Source organism: Coturnix japonica, chromosome 24, assembly GCF_054131305.1.
Source record: "Coturnix japonica strain WE chromosome 24, WE-NBRP24, whole genome shotgun sequence".
Classification (NCBI taxonomy): Eukaryota; Metazoa; Chordata; class Aves; order Galliformes; family Phasianidae; genus Coturnix; species Coturnix japonica.
Genome location: NC_140686.1, coordinates 8010883 through 8032339, shown reverse-complemented (window position 1 = coordinate 8032339; position 21457 = coordinate 8010883). Strand labels below are relative to the sequence as shown.

General features: G+C 51.3%; 2 protein-coding genes across 3 annotated transcripts; one reads left to right on the top strand and one right to left on the bottom strand.

The window, feature by feature from the left end:
• Positions 1 to 335: 335 nt before the first annotated feature.
• On the bottom strand, positions 336 to 4169 carry DNAAF19 (dynein axonemal assembly factor 19). 2 transcript variants are annotated; one of them, XM_015885473.3, is made up of 4 exons: positions 4049 to 4169; positions 3625 to 3803; positions 2564 to 2714; positions 336 to 835 (listed from the first exon to the last, which is right to left on the bottom strand). In XM_015885473.3, the coding sequence occupies exons 2-4, from the start codon at positions 3765 to 3767 to the stop codon at positions 377 to 379; spliced, it is 753 nt and encodes a 250-aa protein (XP_015740959.2). In that variant the 5' UTR covers positions 3768 to 3803; positions 4049 to 4169; the 3' UTR covers positions 336 to 376. The 2 variants fall into 2 exon arrangements, with proteins under 2 accessions (XP_015740959.2, XP_015740961.2); XM_015885475.3 differs by having other exon boundaries at positions 2582 to 2714.
• Positions 4170 to 4289: 120 nt separating this feature from the next.
• On the top strand, positions 4290 to 19941 carry EFTUD2 (elongation factor Tu GTP binding domain containing 2). Its single transcript, XM_015885469.3, has 28 exons — positions 4290 to 4334; positions 4947 to 5052; positions 5296 to 5461; positions 5624 to 5702; positions 6913 to 6988; positions 7259 to 7324; positions 7526 to 7561; positions 8451 to 8541; positions 8828 to 8910; positions 9358 to 9524; positions 10101 to 10225; positions 11849 to 11912; positions 12272 to 12362; positions 12760 to 12895; positions 13176 to 13303; positions 13798 to 13991; positions 14345 to 14456; positions 14657 to 14797; positions 14992 to 15093; positions 15311 to 15393; positions 16408 to 16494; positions 16758 to 16884; positions 17278 to 17365; positions 17559 to 17677; positions 18140 to 18234; positions 18480 to 18633; positions 19189 to 19296; positions 19386 to 19941. Exons 2-28 carry the CDS (start codon positions 4948 to 4950, stop codon positions 19479 to 19481), a joined length of 2919 nt encoding a protein of 972 aa, XP_015740955.2. The 5' UTR covers positions 4290 to 4334; position 4947; the 3' UTR covers positions 19482 to 19941.
• The last annotated feature ends 1516 nt before the right edge of the window (positions 19942 to 21457 follow it).

The following is a 21457-nucleotide window of genomic DNA, read 5'->3' as shown; positions in this document are numbered from 1 at the left end:
GTCCAGGACCACGGTCTGACAACATCTCTGAGGTTTACACCAAGCCCTGCTTAAAACAGCTGGTTGGGTCAGCCCCAGGTTACCACCTTGCACTGCATTCCCACCCCCACCAGCTCTGGTTGTGTGGTTAAGTGTGAAATGTCCTGGATTACATTTCTTAAATACAGAGTGACAATGGACAGAGATGAAAAAGGGAAGGGATTACTTGGGTTTTGGTCTCTCTTCCATACATGCCAGCCTAAATGTTCTTTCTCTCATTTATTCTCCTCTTTTAAGAGATTCTCACAGATCTGTCCTGTGAGGACACCGACCCAGAGATCACAAGGAACGCAATGTCTGTTGCTAACCTTTATTTGGCAGAACCTCTGCTGCTCCCTCAGCTGACCTGGTAACACCTCATCAGCTCCATCACTCTCCTTTCCTCAGCTTCCTTCTGCAAGCTGGTGTCGGTGGGGTGGGCTTCCCCCTCCGCTTTGCCACAGGGATGGCCAGGGCTCCAATAACCCCCACTCATGCTCTGCAGCTTCCTAAACAGATCCCTGGTGCTCTCCTTCTCCGACGTGCTCAGAAGATCCAGGTTTAACCCGAAGCGTTTGGTGCCGGAAAGGCTGTGTAAGATCTGAAGGACAGCATCTCTGTCTTCATGGCAGATGTTCTCTGCCAGCACGGTAAGGAACTCACCCAGGAGACCAAAACCCAACTCAGCCTGAAAGATTCTGCTCAAGGCCTTCCCCTCCAGTTTAAGCAAAAGCTGGTATTTTTCTTTTCCGCTTTGTAAGCATCTGCGCCAATCTCTGTAAAATTCAGCAGAGGTTCTGGGCAGTTGCTCCAGCTCCTGAAGGAGAAAATAATGGTCAAGTTTTGTGTTTTGTTCCTCACAAAGGTATTTATTCCCCCCTCTCTTATCAGTCTGTGGATGTCTGACAGATGCTTCTCATACAAAGAGCTGTGCAAAGCTTGTGAGCAGCAACACATGCAAAGAGACTAAGGGATATCAGGTTCATCGAGCCCAAGAGAAACCAGAGGACTTAAGAGAAAAATAAAGGAAGAGTGGGTGAGAGATGAAATGCAATGCACATGAACACAGGAACCCAAACGCACTGCCCACTCTGGATCCACCATCCACTGAAAGGGATCTCACAGGGGCTGTGATAATCCCACAGAAATTTGGGTCCCTCTCGAGCAAATCAAACAGGTGAGGAGGAAAAAGCTAAAGGGCTTAAAGCCCAGAAAATGCATTAATTTATATACCCTATATATACCCTAACCCTATACAAACACCCTACCATGCTGTTTCGTAACATATTGTAACATACACACCTGCAGTAGAGCACTTGGACTAAAAGAGATATCCGGCTCAATGTGGCATCTCCAGATAAAAAGAAATCCTGTTTATACCATATGTAATTGAACTGCTGAACTCATACTGCTGACTGGAGAAGGATTAAAATGCTTGGGCTTTCATACGGATCCTCAGAATGAGGCGCAGCAGCATCAGGCAGTGTCTAAACATGAAGCGGAGAGGCCCTGGAGATCAGAGCCTGAGCATTAATGGGATTAGGAACAGCATTTGCTCTGGGGAGATCACTGCTCAGTCCAAGTGAAGACAAAGCAGCCTTGGAAGAGCTGCAAAAAGGATCTCAACATAAACAGGGAGATGAAATTCACTGTCAAAAATTTCATGCAGAACATCTCCAGCTGGGGAACAGTGCAGAACAGACCCCACTGCTGCTCCCACCAGGCTGCAGTCCCACTGCCATCGTAGTGCTGGGCTGCCAGGAGTCACCAGGGGCTGAAAACACCAAAATGGCAAAGCCAGCACTGCGGGCTAACAGGAAACCAATGGAGAGTGAAGTGACCGTTCTTTATCTCTGCAGATCCAGTGGGTGCCTGAGACTCAAGTGCTGCCTCTGTCAAGACAACCCAGCACCAGGGAGTTAAGGGAAAGAAGGGCAGCTGGAAGCACATGGAAACACCTTCCATTCCAGAAGACATCCAGCTGACCAGGAGTTGGACAAAGTCCTCTGATGGGAGCAGGACAGATGTCAGTCCCATCATGGGTAGAAAATGTTTTTTCACTGTTTCCCAACTGCAGAACTGAGGATGACCCAAAGAACTCATCGGGCAGCAGGTTGAAAACAAAATAGCGCTTTTCCATTTCATGCATAATTAAACTGTGGGGTGATGAAGAATTGGCTCTGTTCACAGAAGATGTGTTATCTGAGGCCATTAAACAGCAATCCAGATGCACAGCTTGGCTCTCAGTCCCCAGACTGCAGCCAGCTGGAGGAGCGCGGTCAATGGAGGGCACTCTTCCCCAAGAATCCATTTCTGGCCACTGTCAGACACAGAGCACTGAGACTTTGGTCATCTGGTATTTGATTCTTGATGCAAACACATAGAACAGGCTGAGATTGAACCCTGCAGCTCAGAAGTGGGGATTCTGATGGCTTGCTCACATGTAGAAATAATTCCGAATAGTTCTTGTGCATTAAAATAACACCCAAATTATTCTGCAGTAATATTTAGGTGTGGGTAAGGCCCCAGAAAGGATCTCCCTTACCTGTGGTATCTCCCTCACCTGTGGTATCTCCACCTCACTGGCTTGCTGGCCCCTCATGTGGCCTGCACAGGGGTTCCACAGCACGTTTCTCTTGTTCCCCATCTTGTCCTTCTTCTCTAGAGGCCTCAGGTGTGATGCCAGCACGATGTCCCTGCAGGGAACAAGAGGACACAAGGTGAAACACACGGGTGATGGAATTGGCATTTCTACCCAACAGTTCCTGCAGCAGTCAGGGCCCAAGGACTGGCAGGACTCCTCTTCCTCCTGCGTTTTTCCTGGGGTACAAGTAAGATTTTATATCTTTGGGGCTTCCACAGGAGAACTCTTCCATTCTTATAGGCCTTCTTACTCCGCCATCCCATTACACCGACGTCTGTAACTAATTGCAGCAGCCTGGACTCAGCAGCTCATGTCATTCTTCTCATCCCGTGGGATGAACGTCTGTGCCTGTCGCTCGTTAGTCCTCCCAGTAACGAGATCTTCCAATGGGGTCAGGGCTCTGCTGGCCCTCGTGAGTGGGGAAACTGCACCCACGGAGAGAAGCTGTTCTGCTCTCCTGTGGATGGCTCCTGGCTGCTGATATCACACCACATTGCAGGCTTGAGTACTGAGTACTTGTGTACTGAGCAGGAATGTGTTTTTTGATCATATTCTAACAACAGAACTGCGGCACAGAGTCCTTTTACACGGACAAGCAATGCCATAAATGCCATTTTAAAGGTTTCCCTTTACTCAGAGCTGACAGCACAACCACATTAAGGCAGAATGAGGCTTCCAGCACTACATGCTCCAGCATGGGATGAGCCTGCCAGGTGTTGGTCAAGTCCTGGATGTATCTACAGATCTCTCTGTGGATGTGAGGGGATGGGGCTGAGGTGGAGGACACTGGGGGCGTCCCGCACCACCTGCCCTCAAGGATCTTCCTGCTGCCATTCAGGAGCCCTGGGACATCCAAGGCAGGGCAGGCGATGGCTCCTGCCCCGGGGAGGCCCAGCAGCAGAGCAGGAGGAGCCCTGCGGGAAGGCCCAGCGTCTGACAGACCTGGGGGGCTCCGCTCCCACCTGAACTCCTGGTACGACCCCAGGCGCTGCCTCACGGCGCGGAGCTTGGCGTTATTCTCCCTCTCGTGCCTCTCGTCGGCCTCCAGCGCGGCCCGCAGCTCCTCCCGCAGCGCCGCCATGTCCACAGCTCCGCCCGCGTCCATCGGCTGTCGCGACAGTCACGACAGGAGCGCGACAAGCTGTGGGGATACGGATAAGGATAAGGATAAGGATAAGGATACGGATAAGGATACGGATAAGGATAAGGCTCCTGTTGTGACAGCGATACCCACTGAGGTATCACCTCAGCGGCAGCGTGGGCCCTGCTGCCATAATGGCTCGCAGCCGACCCCTCATGTCGCGATAGGCCGCCATGCCGACACACAGCACCCCGAGGGATTCCTGTCGCGATATCCCCCGCTGGGTCCCTCACTGGGCCGCTCACCCTCATTCCTATCGCGACAGGCCCCGCCCACGAGCCCCGCTGACCCGGCAGCCTCAATTCCTATCGCGACAGGGCCCAGCTCCGCCCGCCGCGCCCGCTACTCCCGTTGTCATGGAGACAGGGCCGCCTTCAGGACCCAACGAGGCTGCCCGCGGCGCGCCTGACTGAACCGCGCCGGCAGCAGCGCCGCTGTCGAACCGCCCGGGACAGGCGCCATGGGCAGCCCGGGTCCTTCCGCTGCGCTGTCGGCGGCGCCAACGGCGGAGAGTGAGCGGGGAGCGTGAGGGTGAGTGAGCGGGGGGGTGTGGGGCGGGATATGGGGCAGGGGTACGGGGTAAGGGGTACGGGGTAAGGGTATGGGGTAAGGGGTATGGGGTAAGGGGTATGGGGTAAGGGTATGGGGTAAGGGGTAAGGGGTAAGGGTATGGGGTAAGGGGTAAGGGGTACGGGGTAAGGGGTATGGGGTATGGGGTAGGGGCAGGGAATAGGGGGTGAGGCCAAGAAATCAGGGCTAAGGGCTGGAGCCGGGGCCTGGGCCTTGGGGCTTAGGGCTTAGGACCGGGGACAGGTTCTGTGAGGCATGTTCTGGTATTGAGACCGGTTCTGTCCGTGGGGCCGGTTCTGTCCGTGGGGCCGGTTCTGTCCGTGGGGCCGGTTCTGTCCGTGGGGCCGGGTCTGTCCGTGGGGCCGGGTCTGTCCGTGGGGCCGGGTCTGTCCGTGGTGCCGGGTCTGGCTGTGGGGCAGGTTCTGGATGTGGGACCCATTCTGGATATGGGGCCGGTTTGGGCTCTGGGACTGAGGCTGGATCTGGATCTTGGTCAGGTTCTGGGGCTGGGATTGAGGCTGGGTTGTAGTTCCAGGGGTTCTCCCGGCTCTGACCACATCTCTTCACCCCCAGCATGGATACTGACCTGTATGATGAGTTTGGGAACTACATCGGGCCAGAGCTGGACTCTGATGACGAGGATGATGAGTTGGGCCGGGAGTCCAAGGACCTGGATGAGGTGAGTGCGTGGCTGTGGCAGGGCTGTGCTGTGCAGTGCAGCCACACACAGCAGGTGTTAAGCGTGTCCTGCCCCGTGCCTGGCTCCCATTGCAGGGAAGGCTCTGCAGGATGGAGCGTGCCCTTTGTGCTGTCAGTTCCCTGTTCCTCCTGATGTGTGACACCAAGATTTACCTCCAGCCACAGTTCAGGCTTATGAAACACTTTGGTGCTGGCAGCAGCTCAGTGTGAGTGTTGGTTGCAGCTCGAGGATGACGACGATGATGATGATATGGGGGACCACGATGAGGACCACCCTGGGATGGAGGTGGTGCTGCATGAGGACAAGAAGTATTACCCCACTGCTGAGGAGGTCTATGGGCCTGAAGTGGAGACCATAGTGCAGGAGGAGGACACGCAGCCTCTCACTGGTGAGTGGGGTTTAAATCATCTCATTTAGTCCCCCCATAGGAAGAGAATCTGTCAATTCAAAGCTGTGTTTTTTGTCTGCGGAAAATCCCCATTCGATGTTTGGAGGTGCTGGGTTCAGGTCACCCATAACAGTGTTTTATTGTTCTTTCTTTTGTTTTCAGAGCCTATTATTAAACCTGTGAAAACCAAGAAGTTCTCTTTGATGGAACAGACGTTACCAGTCACTGTCTATGAGATGGAGTAAGTGATGTGCAGAGTTTGAAGCTTTGTTTCAGGCCATCTGTGCTGCAATTTCCTCACTTCTCATTGCTTACAGGCAGGGTGGGGAGGCAGAGGGGTGATCTATATGGAGGCGGGAGCTTACAGGGGGGCACTGGGTTTGTTCTTACTAACAGCAGCAATATAAGCAAGTACAGCTGGCTCCCTGAGTCTGAACCAAAAAGAAGAGGAAGAAAAGCACAAGGCCAGCTATTTTACAGCTATTTTGCCATCCTCGTAGGCAACACGGTGCATTTCCTATTATTTTTCTGATCCCTTTGTCCTCTGTTTACTCCATCAGTAATTAATTCTAACTCTTGCTCTTCCTTGATGTCAATGGTTTGGATGGGACCACGCAGAAGTCCCAGTGGGACTTAACCAGAAACCTGCAAGCTCGCTATTGATTTCACATTTAGCCTTGGTTTAAGACCAATAGGCAAGCATTTAATTTGTATTCCTATCGATTTCTGTGTTTTTTAAGCTCTTAATCAAAATGTTGTATGCTAAAAAGCCTGCTTCATAAGTGAAAATTAAAGTGTTTTTGAAGAAGGAGATTATTTGACCGGACTTACTATCCGCAGATCCATAATAATCGATCCTTGGCTGATAGCTTCCCATTATTTTGAAGAGTAGCTGCTAATTTAGGCTCTCAGTTCCATTTTGGCTGGGATCTCTGCAGAAGTGACCAGCCCATCAGTCCCATCTCGTTGGTGATTAAAAACCATTTAAGTTCTATGACTGTTCCTTGGGTCCCTGGGAACATCAGTGTTTTAAGACCTGAAAACCAGAATTAAGACCTGCAAGTTAGAATTAATAGTCTGTGGAACCCTGTGGTTACCTTTTAAAAGTGTGTGGGGTGTTGTTATCCACCTCTGTGGTTTGGTTGACTACCTGCCACCATTGGAGCGGAAGCGTTTCCTCCTCCGAGTTGCTCTAATACTGTCTAGAAGAGAAGAAAGGCGTTCGGAGTATTTAATCTCTTGCAGTTTTACCAACTCCGTCTCCTCCCACCCACTGCCATCTGTCCAGGACTCCATCTCTCTTGTCCTCCCCATCTGCAGAGTGGGATTCTTCCTCCGCAGGGCATGAAACTTTGGAGAGGATTCAGAGGGGCCCTTGGGTGCAAAGCGGCGCCTACTTTTCTTAGACACAGCAGAAGCCTCCAACAGTCTTTTGTGCTTCATCCCTCCAGTTTCCTGGCAGATCTGATGGACAACTCCGAGCTGATTCGGAATGTGACTCTGTGTGGGCACCTTCACCACGGCAAGGTAGTGTGAATATCCCACGTGCGTTGGGTAGCAGTAACGATCTCCCTGTTCCTTACTTTGACTGCTGCTCTTTTGACCCCCCAATCCCTGCAGCAGCCTTCTCTCCTGCTCCTGTTGCTCTGCAGTTATTCCTGGCTTTTCTCTCCGTCATGTGGAAGTATTTCTGTACCCCCTTTTTCTATGCGCCCCGTGGGAGGGCTGGGATTATGCTGCTGTTTATCTCTTTGAACAAAGTCCCATCTCTTTTTCCCTTGGTTTGGTGTTTTTCAGACTTGTTTTGTCGACTGCCTGATAGAGCAGACGCACCCAGAAATCAGGAAGCGCTACGACCAGGATGTAAGTGAGCTGTGGGCTTGTTCCTGCCTCGGAATGTGTGGGGGAAATGTGGTTTTGTGATCAGAATCAAGGGCTGGAAAACCAGAGTGCAGCCCTCATTCTAGTTCTGTCATTTGCCATGCAAGCAGCTGTCACGACATGCTTCAAACACAGCATTCCGTGCAAAACTGTGAGATTCTGACTCTTGTTTTGTCTTTGCAGCTCTGCTATACTGATATATTGTTCACAGAGCAGGAGGTAAGTGAGCCCTGTAGGACAAACATTGACTTCACCCAGCTGCCTCATGCTTTACTCACAATTACTTACCGTTCCTTCTTCTTCCATCTCATCATCTTTATGTGCCTTCTTCAGCTCAATTGTTTTCTGTATCAGGAAAATGAGCTGCTCGTCTTGTTTTGCCAGATCCCTTGTCCAACTGTCTCTCATTTACTGCAGCCCTCATGTCCATGTATGATTTTATCTACCTATGTGATGCTGAAAATCCACACCAGTTTTATTGTAACACATATGTAGCCTGTTAATCCACATCAGTAATATCACAACATGTGTGTGAACCATGTGGGGAAGGAGGTGGAAGGGATTCATAGCAGTGCTGGAAGAGGAGAAAAACTGTAATTGCAAATGCACACATTTCTGCAAGGCTTCCTGTGGTGGGAAGTTGTAGCTGGGTGCTTTGATTGTATGTAGTTGGGCATGGGTGGGGATTTCATCCAGTCCTATGCACTGAATGCTGCCGTGACCAGAGCAGTTTTGGGAAGCTTCTCTTTCTCTTCATCTTACTGCTGTGCTTTACGCTCTGTGTGATTGAATCTTATGTGCTGAGGCATAACTTAATAGCAGAGGAGTGAAAATGCAGAAAAATACAGATCTTCTGCCTCTGGCATTTGTATTTCCTTAGCTGTAATCAGACTTGGGTTGCGTGGCCCTGAAGTGGTGGCTTACCAGTCTGCACCAGTATGGAAGGAGGAGCTGGGCTGCACAGCGCAGTGATCTGAGTACAGGAGGTTGGGCTGGAGGGATGCTTCCTTCCCTCCGTCCTTCTGATGGATTCTTCCTCCTTCATCTTTTATCTGGGAATTTTTCATTTCGTTCCTTTAACCACTAATCCTGCTTTCCTGTGTTTCAGAGGGGAGTGGGGATCAAGAGCACACCAGTGACCATTGTGCTTCCAGACACCAAAGGAAAGTCTTTTCTCTTCAACATCATTGACACCCCAGGTATAATCCTGCAAATCCTGTTTCGGGGTGCACTTAGCTGAAGGCAGCTGGATGTGTAAAGCAGATCTATGAGCACATGTTCCTTTCTCTGTGCTCCTCTGGGTAGTGCTGTTGATGGGAGCAGAACAGTGTGTTGATTCTGAGGCCAAATTTTAGGGGGAAGGCAGCTGTGTTCTGCCTTGCTGGGTGTCAGTGACCAGAGCCGAGGGACAGCCCCAAACCTGCACTCAGGTTTAAGACTACTCTCATTCTCACTTTCTCTTTCATTCCTGTTTGCTTTCTGAAGGTCACGTCAATTTTTCTGACGAGGTGACAGCTGGCCTTCGCATTTCGGATGGCGTTGTGCTTTTCATCGACGCAGCTGAGGGGGTGAGTGTCAGCTTCTCCTGGGGGTTCATTCTGAGCTCACACCAGAGCTTTGACCCTGCTTTATCACAAAGGGGGTGGGCTCAGCTTGCAGTGCTGAAGGCTTTTTGGAGGTCACTTTGAGAAACAGCCAAAGCTGGGACTCAGTCCTTGTGCTCTTATTTCCAGGTCTGACATAACATGTGACCTGTAGGCTCATATCTGATTTATTTGCATCACCGCTATATGTAAAATTGGGCAGGTTATTTATATCAGAGATGTCCGAGGGGTAGAATTCAAGCAATTCAGTTGGGTTATCACCTACTTTAAACTTCAGGATGATCACTGATGGTTCAGCTGAGGCTTTCCTACGGGCTACAGCCCTGTATGTAAGGGTCACTGCCTGGCATGCCCTACATAGCATTTTGCAGAGGGCTTTTGCTAGGGGTGCTGGTGCTCATTTCCCTGCAGGTGATGCTGAACACAGAGAGGCTGATCAAGCACGCAGTGCAGGAACGGCTGGCGGTGACTGTGTGCATCAATAAAATAGACCGCCTGATCCTGGAGCTGAAGCTGCCCCCTACAGATGCTTACTACAAACTCCGACATATCGTGGATGAAGTTAATGGTCTGATCAGGTTCGGATGGGAGCCCACAGTGGGTGTGTGGGTTTGTGGGTGGGTGGGTGCCCCCAGGGCAGCAGGCAGCAGCAGGGGAGGCCCCACACAGGAGCTTTTGCAGCCCATTGATTGCACACTCACCTCGTTGAGCACATGGGCATTGCACAGCTGTGTGCACGTGAGCTCACCCATGCACACAGGCACCTGCACCCATGCACAACCACATGTGCACATGCATCCCCACACAAATGTGCACCTCCACACTTGTGGAGGGGAAACTGAGGCACGGAGCAGCCCCATCCCACAGCCCAGCCACTGCCTGCTCTCTCTCTTCCCCAAATCTCAAATGAGCTCCAGACCAGCAGTAGGGTCATAGTGCCCTGTGCCCCAGCACCCCACAAGCATTGGTTTCTCCCCACACCACTGGAGCCCCTCCATGCCACCTGGCTGCCCACCTTCTAATGATCCAGGCAGTTTAAACTGCTTGCCTGTCCCCTGCTGCTATTTGGTGTGGGAAATAGATGTGAGCTGGTTTGTAGCATTGATTTATGTTGTTTTTTTTTCCCCTTGTCTCCAAATCCTGTCTCCTCTCAGCATGTATTCCACCGACGAGAACCTCGTCCTGTCTCCCCTTCTGGGGAACGTGTGTTTCTCCAGCTCACAGTACAGCATCTGCTTCACGCTGGGATCTTTTGCAAAGATTTATGCAGACACATATGGTGAGGATTATCCAGAAACCTTGCATGCTTTAACATCTCATTTCCTAACCTTTTTGTTGAGGCTTTCTAAGCTATTCTGCTTCAGCTTTCACTGCGTATCTATGCGGCCAGTTTATGCACACTTGAACTTCAGGAAATTGAGAGGTACTGCAGATCTGAGCCCCGAGTGACTTTATTATAGTCTCGTAGACTGCAGACTGTTTATTATAGCCTTTCCATGCTGGTAAAAAGCAAAAATACGGTTCTAACTTGTTTTTAGGTAAATAGTTTCTCCTGATAAATATTTCTGGAGTCAGAAGTTGTTGTTTTATGTATACCCTTAATCAGAAGAAACAGCTGGAGGCTGAAGACAAGCGTTGTGCCTTGCAATCCATATACCTGGACAGTGCAGCAGTGAAGCTGTTAAGCTCTGCCTGCCTTTTCCCAGTAGGATCCCAAGTCTGAGGTTCAGCTGCAGCCAGGCAGAGCTCAGCCCACGAGGTTTTGCACTTTTGCCCTTCGATCTTTTTTAAGAAACCATCTTTTTCTGCCTTTGATTTAATTTTCTGTTCCCCTGGTGCCCCTCGAGGCAATCTGCCCCTTGTAAAAGAGGAGCCTTTGGTTTGCACTGCTTGCATTAGTCAGCGATCCAGCCAAGTTCTGAAGTTCCACGTTGGGGGATTTGGGGTGATCTGTAGGAATGTTGTAGATCAGCTCTCGCAAAGAAGTTGGCCTGAGGGAGGACGAAGTTGTAGAGGTCAAAGACTGATATTTCAGGGCTATTGTGCACCTTCATCAGTTTGGAGAAATAAATGAGCTCCCTGGGCATCGCAGAGTGAATGCAGGATGGTACCCCCCTGCTTTTGGAGGCTGATAAAGCATTCAGTGCAGTCGGTGGGAGGTGTCATCATCCATGAGCTGAATGGTACTTAAGTCAGTAACATCCGGCGGTGGTCACCAGGGATTTTGATTGCAGCCACCACTCTTCCAGTACCGTGAGTTATGGTGGTTTAACTGTCAGAACTGCAGCCACCCTGAAATTTCTTATGTCTGCACATCTGCCCACAGCAAAAGCTTGTTTGGAAACCACTGTAAATTACAACCGCTGTCTTTTTATTTGTAAATCCACCATGACAGCCAAGCACCGTTCCTTCAGCACTTGGAAATGCACTTAATGCATCAGCTCAGCTCAAACAAGAACCTGGAGGTGTTCAGCAAGGCAGAAAATGCTGCGCTGAGCCGTCAGGGTGTCAGCCATCCCAGCACCTTGGCACCGCGCAGTCGGGTCGCGGTGTTACTGGTTGGAAAAATGAAGCAGATGTAAGTGGGTTCCTGCAGAGCTGAGTCTGACTCCTCTCAGCTGTAACCTCGTGTGTGATCAGGACAGCTGAATTGTTCCTGAGAGGGAGATGTGCAAACACACAGTGCTCCTGGGGGCTGCTGCTGCAATAGTCCTCACAGGGCTGTTTTCTGGCCACTTCTCTGCCCAATTGCCCCAGTTCAGGGTTTAGTCAGTTACACTGAATGGGGACCAAGTGTTCACTCACCAGCATTGCACCAAAACCTCAGGGTCGCTTTAAAGGGCAAAAAGATCTCCAAAATGAGAGAAATACTGTGTCTCTTATTCTTGCTTCTTCCTTTCAGGTGATATCAATTATCAGGAGTTTGCAAAGCGGCTTTGGGGTGACATCTACTTCAACCCAAAAACGTAAGAGGCCTGTTGAGGTGTCTGTTACTTTGTTCCTGTTTATTTTTTCCTCTCCCTCCTCTGTAAACTGGACTGGATGACCATCTGAGGTCCCTTCCAGCCTGAGCTGCCCTGTGATCCTGTGGTGGGAGGAAAGTTTGGGTCAGTCCTCCTGCTTGATATGATTCCACGTTCTCCTGAATCATGAATGGGAGCAAAGAGCTCTTCTGACCCTTGTTTGGAGTAAGAGTGGCTTCATTATCCCTGAGTGCTTCCCAGGGAGGTTGGGAGGGGTAGATAACTCAAGAAGAGCTGTGTGCAGGTTGATGCCAGTTGCTTGTGTGCTTGCTGCTCACTGCTCTCTTTTTGTCTACCAACAGGCGGAAGTTCACTAAGAAGGCCCCAACCAGCAGCTCCCAGCGCAGCTTTGTGGAGTTCATTCTTGAGCCCCTGTACAAGATCTTGGCTCAGGTACATGGTGGTTTGTTATTCTTGCAGCTCCAGACCGTGAGCTTGCAAGGACTGAGTGGTCACTAGGTGGTGGTGGTGTGTGATGCCTGCGGGACTCTTCACACATTTCTGGGTTTGAGCATGCATAGAGGTGATGGACTTCTCCTTACAGCTATTCCTTGCAGATATGGCCCTATGTCTGTGCAGTTAGAACTGCTTTTGCTCTTTGTAATGTGCTATGATAGCAGCCAAGTGATAAAATGAGCTGCCCAGCCTGTTTTGTGTGAGCTCAGTTGTGTGAGCAAGGAAGGAGCTGAGAGCAATACCTGGCAATACATTCGGTGCCTTCAGCTGCGCCTGGGAGCCTGGGACTTGGGCACCTGCAGCAGAGCCAACAGTGGTGCCTGTCATCCTGCAGGTGGTGGGGGATGTGGACACGACCCTGCCTCGCACTCTGGATGAACTTGGCATCCACCTGACCAAAGAGGAATTGAAACTGAACATTCGACCGCTCCTACGACTTGTCTGCAAGAAGTTCTTTGGGGAGTTCACAGGTAAATCCTTCCCAGCCACAATGTTCCCAATGGCTTACCCTCATGTGGACAGAGTCTAAGGGCTGTAATGCAAACACAGAGTGTCAGCTTGCACAGATTCCTTTCTCAGCTTTGTTTTTCCGTGTATAAAATACAAACTGTTTCCTCAAAGAACAGCTTGAGATGCTGCTCACATCTTCCCCTTACTGTGGGTGCTCTGCAGTTGGGTTTAAGTTATGTTTATTGGGGTACATTTTATTTTTCTTCTACCCTGCTTGATCACGATGTATTACTTTTCCAGGCTTTGTGGACATGTGTGTGCAGCATATTCCCTCCCCAAAGGTGGGAGCCAAGACAAAAATCGAACACACCTACACTGGTGGCGTTGACTCCGATCTTGGGGAGGCCATGAGTGAATGTGACCCTGACGTAAGGAAGCTCTTTTATTTTGTTCTGAGCATCCAAAATGTGGCAAATACACCCCCCTTTCACTGCCTTGACAGAGCAGCTGCCTCCTGGACAGCCATCTGCACTGATTTGACTTCCAGCACTCTGAAACCTCTCATCCGATACTGAAACAAATCTCTTCACTCTGAGAAACTTTAGTGCCTGTCAGGGCAGCCCTTGGGAGATAGAACTGTTTGACAGTGTTCAGAACAAGAGTCTGGGTCAGGACTCTGGAGCATGTGGGCGCTGCAGGGTGATTCTGTGTCCTTTTGCTGCCTTTTGTCTCTTTTCCATGAAGTTTTATTCACTCTCCAACCTCCTGCATGAGGCTGATAAAAATAATGCTATATTAGCAAGTCACAAGAAGTATTTTTATGTTCCATCTCTTCGATCCAATTGTATCCATAGGTCCTACCAGGTCTGTGTCCGTTTTCTGGCTGCCTATTGAATATGGTTTCTTTCTTTTCCATGGGAAGGGTCCTCTGATGTGTCACACAACAAAAATGTACAGCACAGACGACGGCGTTCAGTTCCATGCCTTTGGCCGAGTGCTCAGCGGTACCATCCATGCTGGGCAGCCTGTGAAGGTCCTGGGAGAGAATTACACCCTGGAGGATGAGGAGGATTCCCAGATCTGCACTGTTGGACGCCTCTGGATCTCAGTTGCGAGGTAGGGAGAGCTCTGACAAGGTGTTGGTTTTTGAGAGAAGTCACTGGGAGTCATTACTGTCAGGGACAGCGAGGAGGACGGTGCTGTCAGCGGCCTCAGGTACAGTAATAAGAGTGGATTTAATTTAGATATAAGGAAGAATTTCTGTACTGTGAGGGTGGCTGAATGCTGGAATGGGCTGCCCGAAGAAGTTGTAGGTGCCCCATCCCTGGAAGCATTCAAAGTCAATTGCATGGAACCTTGACCAACCTGATCTGGTGGGAGATCTTGGCTTCTGAACGAACAAATGATCTTTAAAAACCCTTTCCAACCCACACTGCTCTATGGTTCTGTCATCCTCCCACACCTTTTAGGTATCACATTGAGGTTAACCGTGTTCCTGCTGGCAACTGGGTGCTGATAGAAGGAGTGGACCAGCCCATTGTGAAGACTGCAACTGTCACGGAGCCACGAGGCAATGAGGAGGTACTGTGTGCGCCTGCTGTCACTCAGCCCTGCAGGAATTTAGGGTGTTGGAATGTATCTTAAAAGCTGAGGTGGTGAGATTAAATAAAGACAAGGGCTGGGGTACAAGAGCCAACAGTGGAAGGAGAACAACTCAGATGCTCTGTTAGACCCCAAGGTCCATCTATGATGCAAAGCTCTTTGTCCTTACTTGATTCCAGGCTCAGATCTTCCGCCCTTTGAAGTTCAACACTACGTCTGTCATCAAAATAGCAGTAGAGCCAGTCAACCCCTCTGAGCTCCCCAAAATGTTGGATGGTCTCCGCAAAGTCAACAAGAGCTACCCATCGCTTACCACAAAGGTATTTCTGGTGTATGTGTGCTCTGGGATACCTCATAGGCTGATCTTAAGAACAAATCAGTTTAACTGGGGGATGTTTTGTTTGTTCTGGGTTTTTTTTTAATGCTGGTAAATCCTGAGGTTTATATGGGGTCCTGCAAGACAAGGACCTGTGAGCAATAATGCTGTGAACTGAACCCTTCTCTTGTTTTTCAGGTGGAAGAGTCTGGAGAACATGTGATCCTGGGGACAGGGGAGCTCTATCTGGATTGTGTGATGCATGATCTGCGGAAGATGTATTCTGAGATTGATATCAAGGTGAGGAAATGGGGGGGGGGGGGGTTTCCCAGCTGGGGAAGGGTTTTGTCCTTCAAACTCAGAAGGATGGGAAAATAAACCTTGCACCACTGACAGGGTGACTGTCTGCCTCTGGTTCCTCCTCACTGTGCTGAGGTTGTTGCAATATTGTAGAGGGGCTTCTGTGTCAATCTAAATAATACAAACTCCCTCTACAAACCTGATGCTGTTATTCCAGGTCGCTGATCCGGTCGTGACGTTCTGTGAGACAGTGGTGGAAACGTCCTCCCTGAAGTGCTTTGCTGAGACTCCCAATAAGAAGTAAGAGCCCAGGGCAGCCATGGGAGCAGTCAGTGGAGACAGGCAGTGGAGGGGTTCTCTTAGGGGGCTGCTCCCAGGCAAGTGGCAGCCTTCCATCTGCTGAGCCCCAGTAACACACTGAGTCCCACAGATGTTTCTGTGTTCTCTGTGAGCTCAGAATGGAGGGAATAGAAGAAAGATCCACATTCTCCTTTAACTGAATTTCACACCCTCTCAGCAGTTCTCTGTCATTTTCAAGACTGGGAGGTGTATTGGGATCATAGAGCCAATTACTGCCAAAGAGCCCATTACTGCCTTCAGTGATTCCACAAAACTTGTGAAACGTTTCATCTTAATCTTGAAATTAATATACTCCTTTCTGGTGCCTTACAACCCCGTCTTGTCTTTATGCTCCAGCAAGGTGTTAGGAGATGTGCATGTTGGAGGGAGGGAGGCCTGGCATGGAATCATAGATTGAATAACCAGAATGAAAGTATGTTGTAATACAGCATGTTGTAATGCCTGAGTTTTCATGGAAATGGTGATCTATCATACAATGGAGATAGTTTTCCTGTATTCCACTGTGCTTTCTGGTAATTCTTGCCTTCTTTTCTACTGAAATACTGTGGCTGGAAGTCTTGTTTTTGGGAACAGACAGGTTTTGCTCTTCAGACTGTCTTAGAGGTGCAGGGCAGGTGGAGTGACGTGCTATAGGGCCAACGTTCCCATGTGAGTGGCGTTGTCCAAAGCAACATCCCTTATGTCTGACACTTCCTTATGCAGCCAGTATGAGCTCTGGACATCTGGCAGGGAGGGATGGGGGCCACTCCTGTCCCTTAGCAATCTGCTGCTGGAGGTGAGCAGACTTCAGAGAGCAGTTGTTAGCAGCGTGGGTTGTCTTTACAAGCACAACAGTAATGCTGAAAGACACGGATGGCTTCATCTCTCTGGCTGTGTTGCACAGTCCCCGAGGTCCTGCCAATTACTCCCATTTCTGTCATTCTGTGGACTAATTGCAACTGTCTCTCTTCTCAGGAACAAGATCACGATGATTGCTGAACCTCTGGAGAAGGGACTTGCGGAGGACATTGAAAATGAAGTGGTCCAAATAACGTGGAACAGGTATGGACAGTCTGGGGGGAGCAAGGATCTTTCTGGAGGGAAATAACTGGGGAAGTAGGGAGCACTGGGATCCGCAAGGATCAGTCAGCAGCTCCCAGGCTGGGATCCTGGGTGCACCAGTGAGTCCAGGAGCATCCTGGCCCAGCAAACAGTTTGCTTCGTGTAAAAAGCTGAGGCTGTTTTTATGTGGAGCAGGTTTATAAATACTTTCTGAGTGCAGATCAGACTCTGCTTTCCTAAACTTCCTTCTGTTCTTCCATCAGAAAGAAGCTGGGGGAATTCTTCCAGACCAAATACGACTGGGATTTGCTGGCTGCCCGTTCCATCTGGGCCTTCGGGCCGGATGCCACTGGCCCAAACATCCTGGTAGATGATACTCTGCCCTCAGAGGTGAGGAACAGGCACAGGGGTTATATTGGAGTGAAATGTTTATTCTCTTCTGTACAGAGGTGGCAGTTCCTTCCAGGACCTGCAGCAAGGTTCTAATGCTGTAGGAGTGCTTGTTGGTTTGTCATGTCTCAGATACATTGAGCTTCTTCCTCTATGCTCATATCAAAGCTGGTGAACTGTCAGTCTGCAGTTTGGGCCAGCACCCTCAGAACTGAATGGCCTGTCTTTAAGGATTACCAAAACAGGCACTCTTCACTTCTGACTATAGATGTCAAACTCTTAAAGATGATGATTCAGAGCTGTGAGAATGGTGCAGAAGAACATGGCTGCTCATCTAATAAACAACTGTTAAACACTGGGGTCTATCTGATCCTGCCTTGTCTCTGTCCATAGGTGGACAAGGCGCTGCTGGGCTCCGTGAAGGACAGCATTGTGCAGGGATTTCAGTGGGGGACCAGGGAAGGGCCTCTCTGTGATGAATGTAAGTAGAACCTGTGTAGGAATGGGGCTGATGAATGAATTCTACCATCTTTAAGTGGATGGCTGAACTTTCTCTGATGGCTCTATCTCTTTTGCGACCCCTGTGCTCAGAGTCTTTGGGGATGCATGGCTGGTGCTGCTATGGCAAAGGGCAGCTGCTAAGATCACTTGCTGTTGTTTCTTCCTTTCCTCAGTGATCCGCAATGTGAAGTTTAAGATCCTGGATGCAGTGATTGCTCAGGAGCCTTTGCACCGAGGTGGAGGTCAGATCATCCCGACGGCACGGAGGGTTGTGTACTCAGCTTTCCTGATGGTGAGCACTGTGTGTGCATGGCAAAAACTGAGACTCGTGCAGTGATGGCTGAGAGGCTCCAGTGAGCACAGGTTGTACGTGTGCTGCAGCATCTGCCACAAGGATGGTGGTTTAAACTGCCTTGTTTGCAGTGCCCTTTCAGGCTGGCACACAGGCTTAACAAGTGGTCACGTTCCAGCCTGGCTGGAAGCCTGCCTGCATCTGCTGCCTCCTGTTGTGCAAGTGTTAGACTTGCTGGGGAAGGTGGGAATGTGAAGAGGGAACACATCAACATGGGCAGGAGGAGGAAAGCACAGAGCTCCTGTTTGTTGGGGTTCATTCAGGCACTCGAGGGGCAGCAGGAACCCTCTCATCCCCACTCGGGTGCTGTGTTTGAGCTTTTTGGCAGCTTCTGATCCTGTGTGTGCTGCAGCACATTGATGCTGCTGTAGGCTCATCTGCTGTTTGCCTTTGTGCCCCCAGGCCACCCCTCGTCTGATGGAGCCCTACTACTTTGTGGAGGTGCAGGCCCCAGCTGACTGCGTGTCCGCCGTGTACACTGTGCTGGCACGGCGCAGGTGAGCTGCCATCAGTGCAAAGCAGCAGCTGCTTGCCTGGGTGGTAGAGACCTCTACAGTCCCTTGGAAGGGGGGGCTGATGTGGAAATGAGGGGAGAGGGCAAAATCTGTCTGCTGTGCTGTGTGGGGAGGGGATGTCCAACACCACATGCAGTGCTTTGCTTTGTGCCTGGGGCTGTTGGAGTGTTGGAAAGGAGCAATAAAATGGGACATGTAGGAAAAAGAATGTTTTGACTTTCTGACAGAGGCCACGTGACACAGGACGCTCCGATCCCGGGCTCCCCTCTGTACACCATCAAAGCCTTCATCCCCGCCATCGATTCCTTCGGCTTCGAGACAGACCTGAGGACCCACACACAGGGACAGGCGTTCTCACTGTCTGTCTTCCACCACTGGCAGGTGAGTCCTACTGGGAAGGAGGGGATGGCAGATCAGGCTGTGCTCAGTGCTGCAGCTTACACAGGGCAGCCCAAACATCTCAGAGATCTCCAGTGCGGGCATTTGGAGCTGGTGGGGGCTTTGTGCACCAAGTGTCTGCTGCCAGAAGCCTGAGGCTTTGCTCCTTGTCACCCAGCATTTCCCCTTAGCAGAAGTGCTGAATGCTGCTTGCTGAGCTCAAGGGTCCCTCAGTGCCTGAGTGGAAGGTGTGCTCTGCTGGGTGCTGTTTGGTGCACTGAGCTCTGCACCTCGGGGGGCTCAAGGCTTAGACTTGCTGTTCTGCTGTGATTGCCACCCTTCAGCTTTGTCTCTCAGGGAAAAGCTTTGGAGCCACACTCTGAGTGACTTCCCACAGAATTGGTGGCAATGTGACTCTTTCTCCTTACCTGGAGAACAGATGCCACACTGGGGCTTTGTCACACCTGGGGGTGTCCGTGGGGCCCGTGCATGTTTCCCTTTGAAGCTCAGGCTCTCCTGGAGCTCCCAGCATTGCTCTCAGCCGTGGTCTTGTTGCAGATTGTGCCTGGTGACCCTTTGGACAAAAGCATCGTCATCCGCCCCCTGGAGCCTCAGCCGGCCCCACATCTGGCCAGGGAGTTCATGATTAAGACCCGACGCAGGAAGGTACGTCTGGGATCCACGGGAGCTCTGCCAGGAGGGCTGTGTGGGTTGTGGCATGCAGTGGAATGACACAGATTTGGGTTACTCCGCAGGGCCTGAGCGAGGACGTGAGCATCAGCAAGTTCTTCGATGACCCCATGTTGCTGGAGCTGGCCAAGCAAGACGTCGTTCTCAACTACCCCATGTGAACACATCCCTGCTGAGCCCAGTGAGCCCAGTGGGCCCAGCACTTCCCACCTCTCAGGGCTCCTCAGGTTGCTCTTGTATGGCTGGAGAAACCCCTTGGGGTGTTTGTGCACCACATTCTCAGCCCCACACCGATGCTTTATGTGTTATCAGAGCCCTGTGTGAAGTGAGGAGGTTGTTTTCCCTTTAGCTCCTCTCTCTGCAGGCACACAGATGTGGTCTGGGCTGCAACGCATCAACTTGAGGCGAATGTTTGGACTCTTGGGGTGTGAGGTTGCTGGGTCAGCTCCTGCCTTTGGTAATGCTGCCCGTGGGTGCTCTGCCTTCCCTTAGGTGCAGTGCTGGGGATGGGGCTGTTCCTACCAACCTCCCCAGGAAAAGGGGCAAGTCTGGATTTTTACCTTTATTTTTGTACGTGTTTTTGGAATCCTGCTAAACATTGAATGCAAACTTACACCCGGAGCTCAGTCTGATCCCTTTGGCAGAAGGCAGAGGGGGCAGTGCCCCTATTTCCTCCATCCCAGCACTGCTTTATGTCTTTGTCACTATGTCCCAACCAAGACAAGTCATGTAGGACTGTTCCTTTCTCACTTGGCTTTGTCCTGCTGCTGCATTTCCAGGGGGTCCAGAGGGCTCAGCTCTATTACATCAGCTCTATGTCCCTGGAGAATGGAGGGGGGGGGGGTGACATCCATCATCCTCCCAACACAGCTCTGCCTTCAGCCCTGTGCTCTGGGCCTGGATTCTGGCTCTGGGGACTGTGCAGAGTCGCCCTATGGGCAGCCCCCCATCATCGCCCCATATCTGCCCACCCCATATCCCTGCACACCCCAGTTGGGTGCAGGACGGGGCCGGCAGCGTGGGAAGCAGTCAGTTCTCACACGGGCTGCTCCCAGTGGGAGCCCAGCTGGAAAACATTGACCTGCAGCAGCCGGCAATGCGCACGGAGTGGGAATTTTCCATGGATGCGGTCATTCAATGGGAATGGGGAATATGTGTGGGGTGGGGGGCTGGGGTTCCTCCCTGTCTGCCTGCCCGTGGGGTGGTGCAGTGGTAAACTGAGGCATGGCAGTATAGGGGTCTGGGAGCAGGGCTCTGTGCATGGCCTGAGTTCATTGGGGCTCAGCAGTGGGGCAGCAGGACCATGAGGTGCACAGTCATAGCAGTGGGGGCCCCTCTGCAGTGGGACCATCAGCTGGGATGGGGCCCCACGTTGCCCCATTGGTGCACCACTCACAGCCCTATTGGGGTCATGATATGCTGAACAATGGGGTGAGCCCCATTCCCAGTGCTCCTGACCCCAACCTGTCCCCATATCTCTATTTCCAGTGTCCCTTTGCCCATGTTCCTGTTCCCATGTCTCCATTCTGATCCCATTCCCAGTGTCCCTGTCCCTGCCGTGTCCCCATGTCCCTGTCCTTATACTCTTCCCAGTGTCCCTGTCCCCATATCTGTTCCCACTGTCCCTGTGTCCCCATCCCATTCCCATTGTCTGGATGTCCCTGTCCCCATCTCGTTCCCACTCTTCCTATCCCCAACCTGTCTTCACATCCCTGTCCCCATGTCCCATACCATTCCCAGTGTCCCCATGTCCCATCCCCATTCCCAGTGTCCCTATATCCCCATCCCATTCCCAATGTCCCTGTCCCCATATCCCCATCCTGTCCCATATGTCCTTTCCCCATCCCATCCCATGTCCTCACATCCCTATTCCCATTCTCAGTGTCCCTGCCCCCAACCTGTCCCTATGTTTAGTGTCCCCCCACCCCTCACCCCATTTCCCCCGTCCCTGTCCCGGTTCCCATCCAATTCCCCACACCCCCGTCCCATTATCCCAGTTCCCGGTCCCTGTATCCCCGTCTCCCCCCATATCCCCGTACCCCCCCCCCCATCCCCTTGTCCCCGCAGCGCTGCCGCCCCTCCGCGCACCGGGGTGGGCTTGGGGTCCGTTGTGCGCATGCGCAGCACCGCGCCCCCC

Bases quoted from the DNA above. Each gene is read 5' to 3' on its own strand.
- EFTUD2 (XM_015885469.3), top strand. From the start codon at position 4,948: ATGGATACTGACCTGTATGATGAGTTTGGGAACTACATCGGGCCAGAG. The intron at 7,325-7,525 runs GTAAGTGAGCTG...TTGTCTTTGCAG, and splicing joins GGAAGCGCTACGACCAGGAT to CTCTGCTATACTGATATATT. The intron at 17,366-17,558 runs GTAAGTAGAACC...TCCTTTCCTCAG, and splicing joins AGGGCCTCTCTGTGATGAAT to TGATCCGCAATGTGAAGTTT.
- DNAAF19 (XM_015885473.3), bottom strand. From the start codon at position 3,767: ATGGACGCGGGCGGAGCTGTGGACATGGCGGCGCTGCGGGAGGAGCTG. The intron at 2,715-3,624 runs GTGGGAGCGGAG...TGTTCCCTGCAG, and splicing joins GGGTCGTACCAGGAGTTCAG to GGACATCGTGCTGGCATCAC. The intron at 836-2,563 runs GTAAGGGAGATC...TTTCTCCTTCAG, and splicing joins AGGTGAGGGAGATACCACAG to GAGCTGGAGCAACTGCCCAG.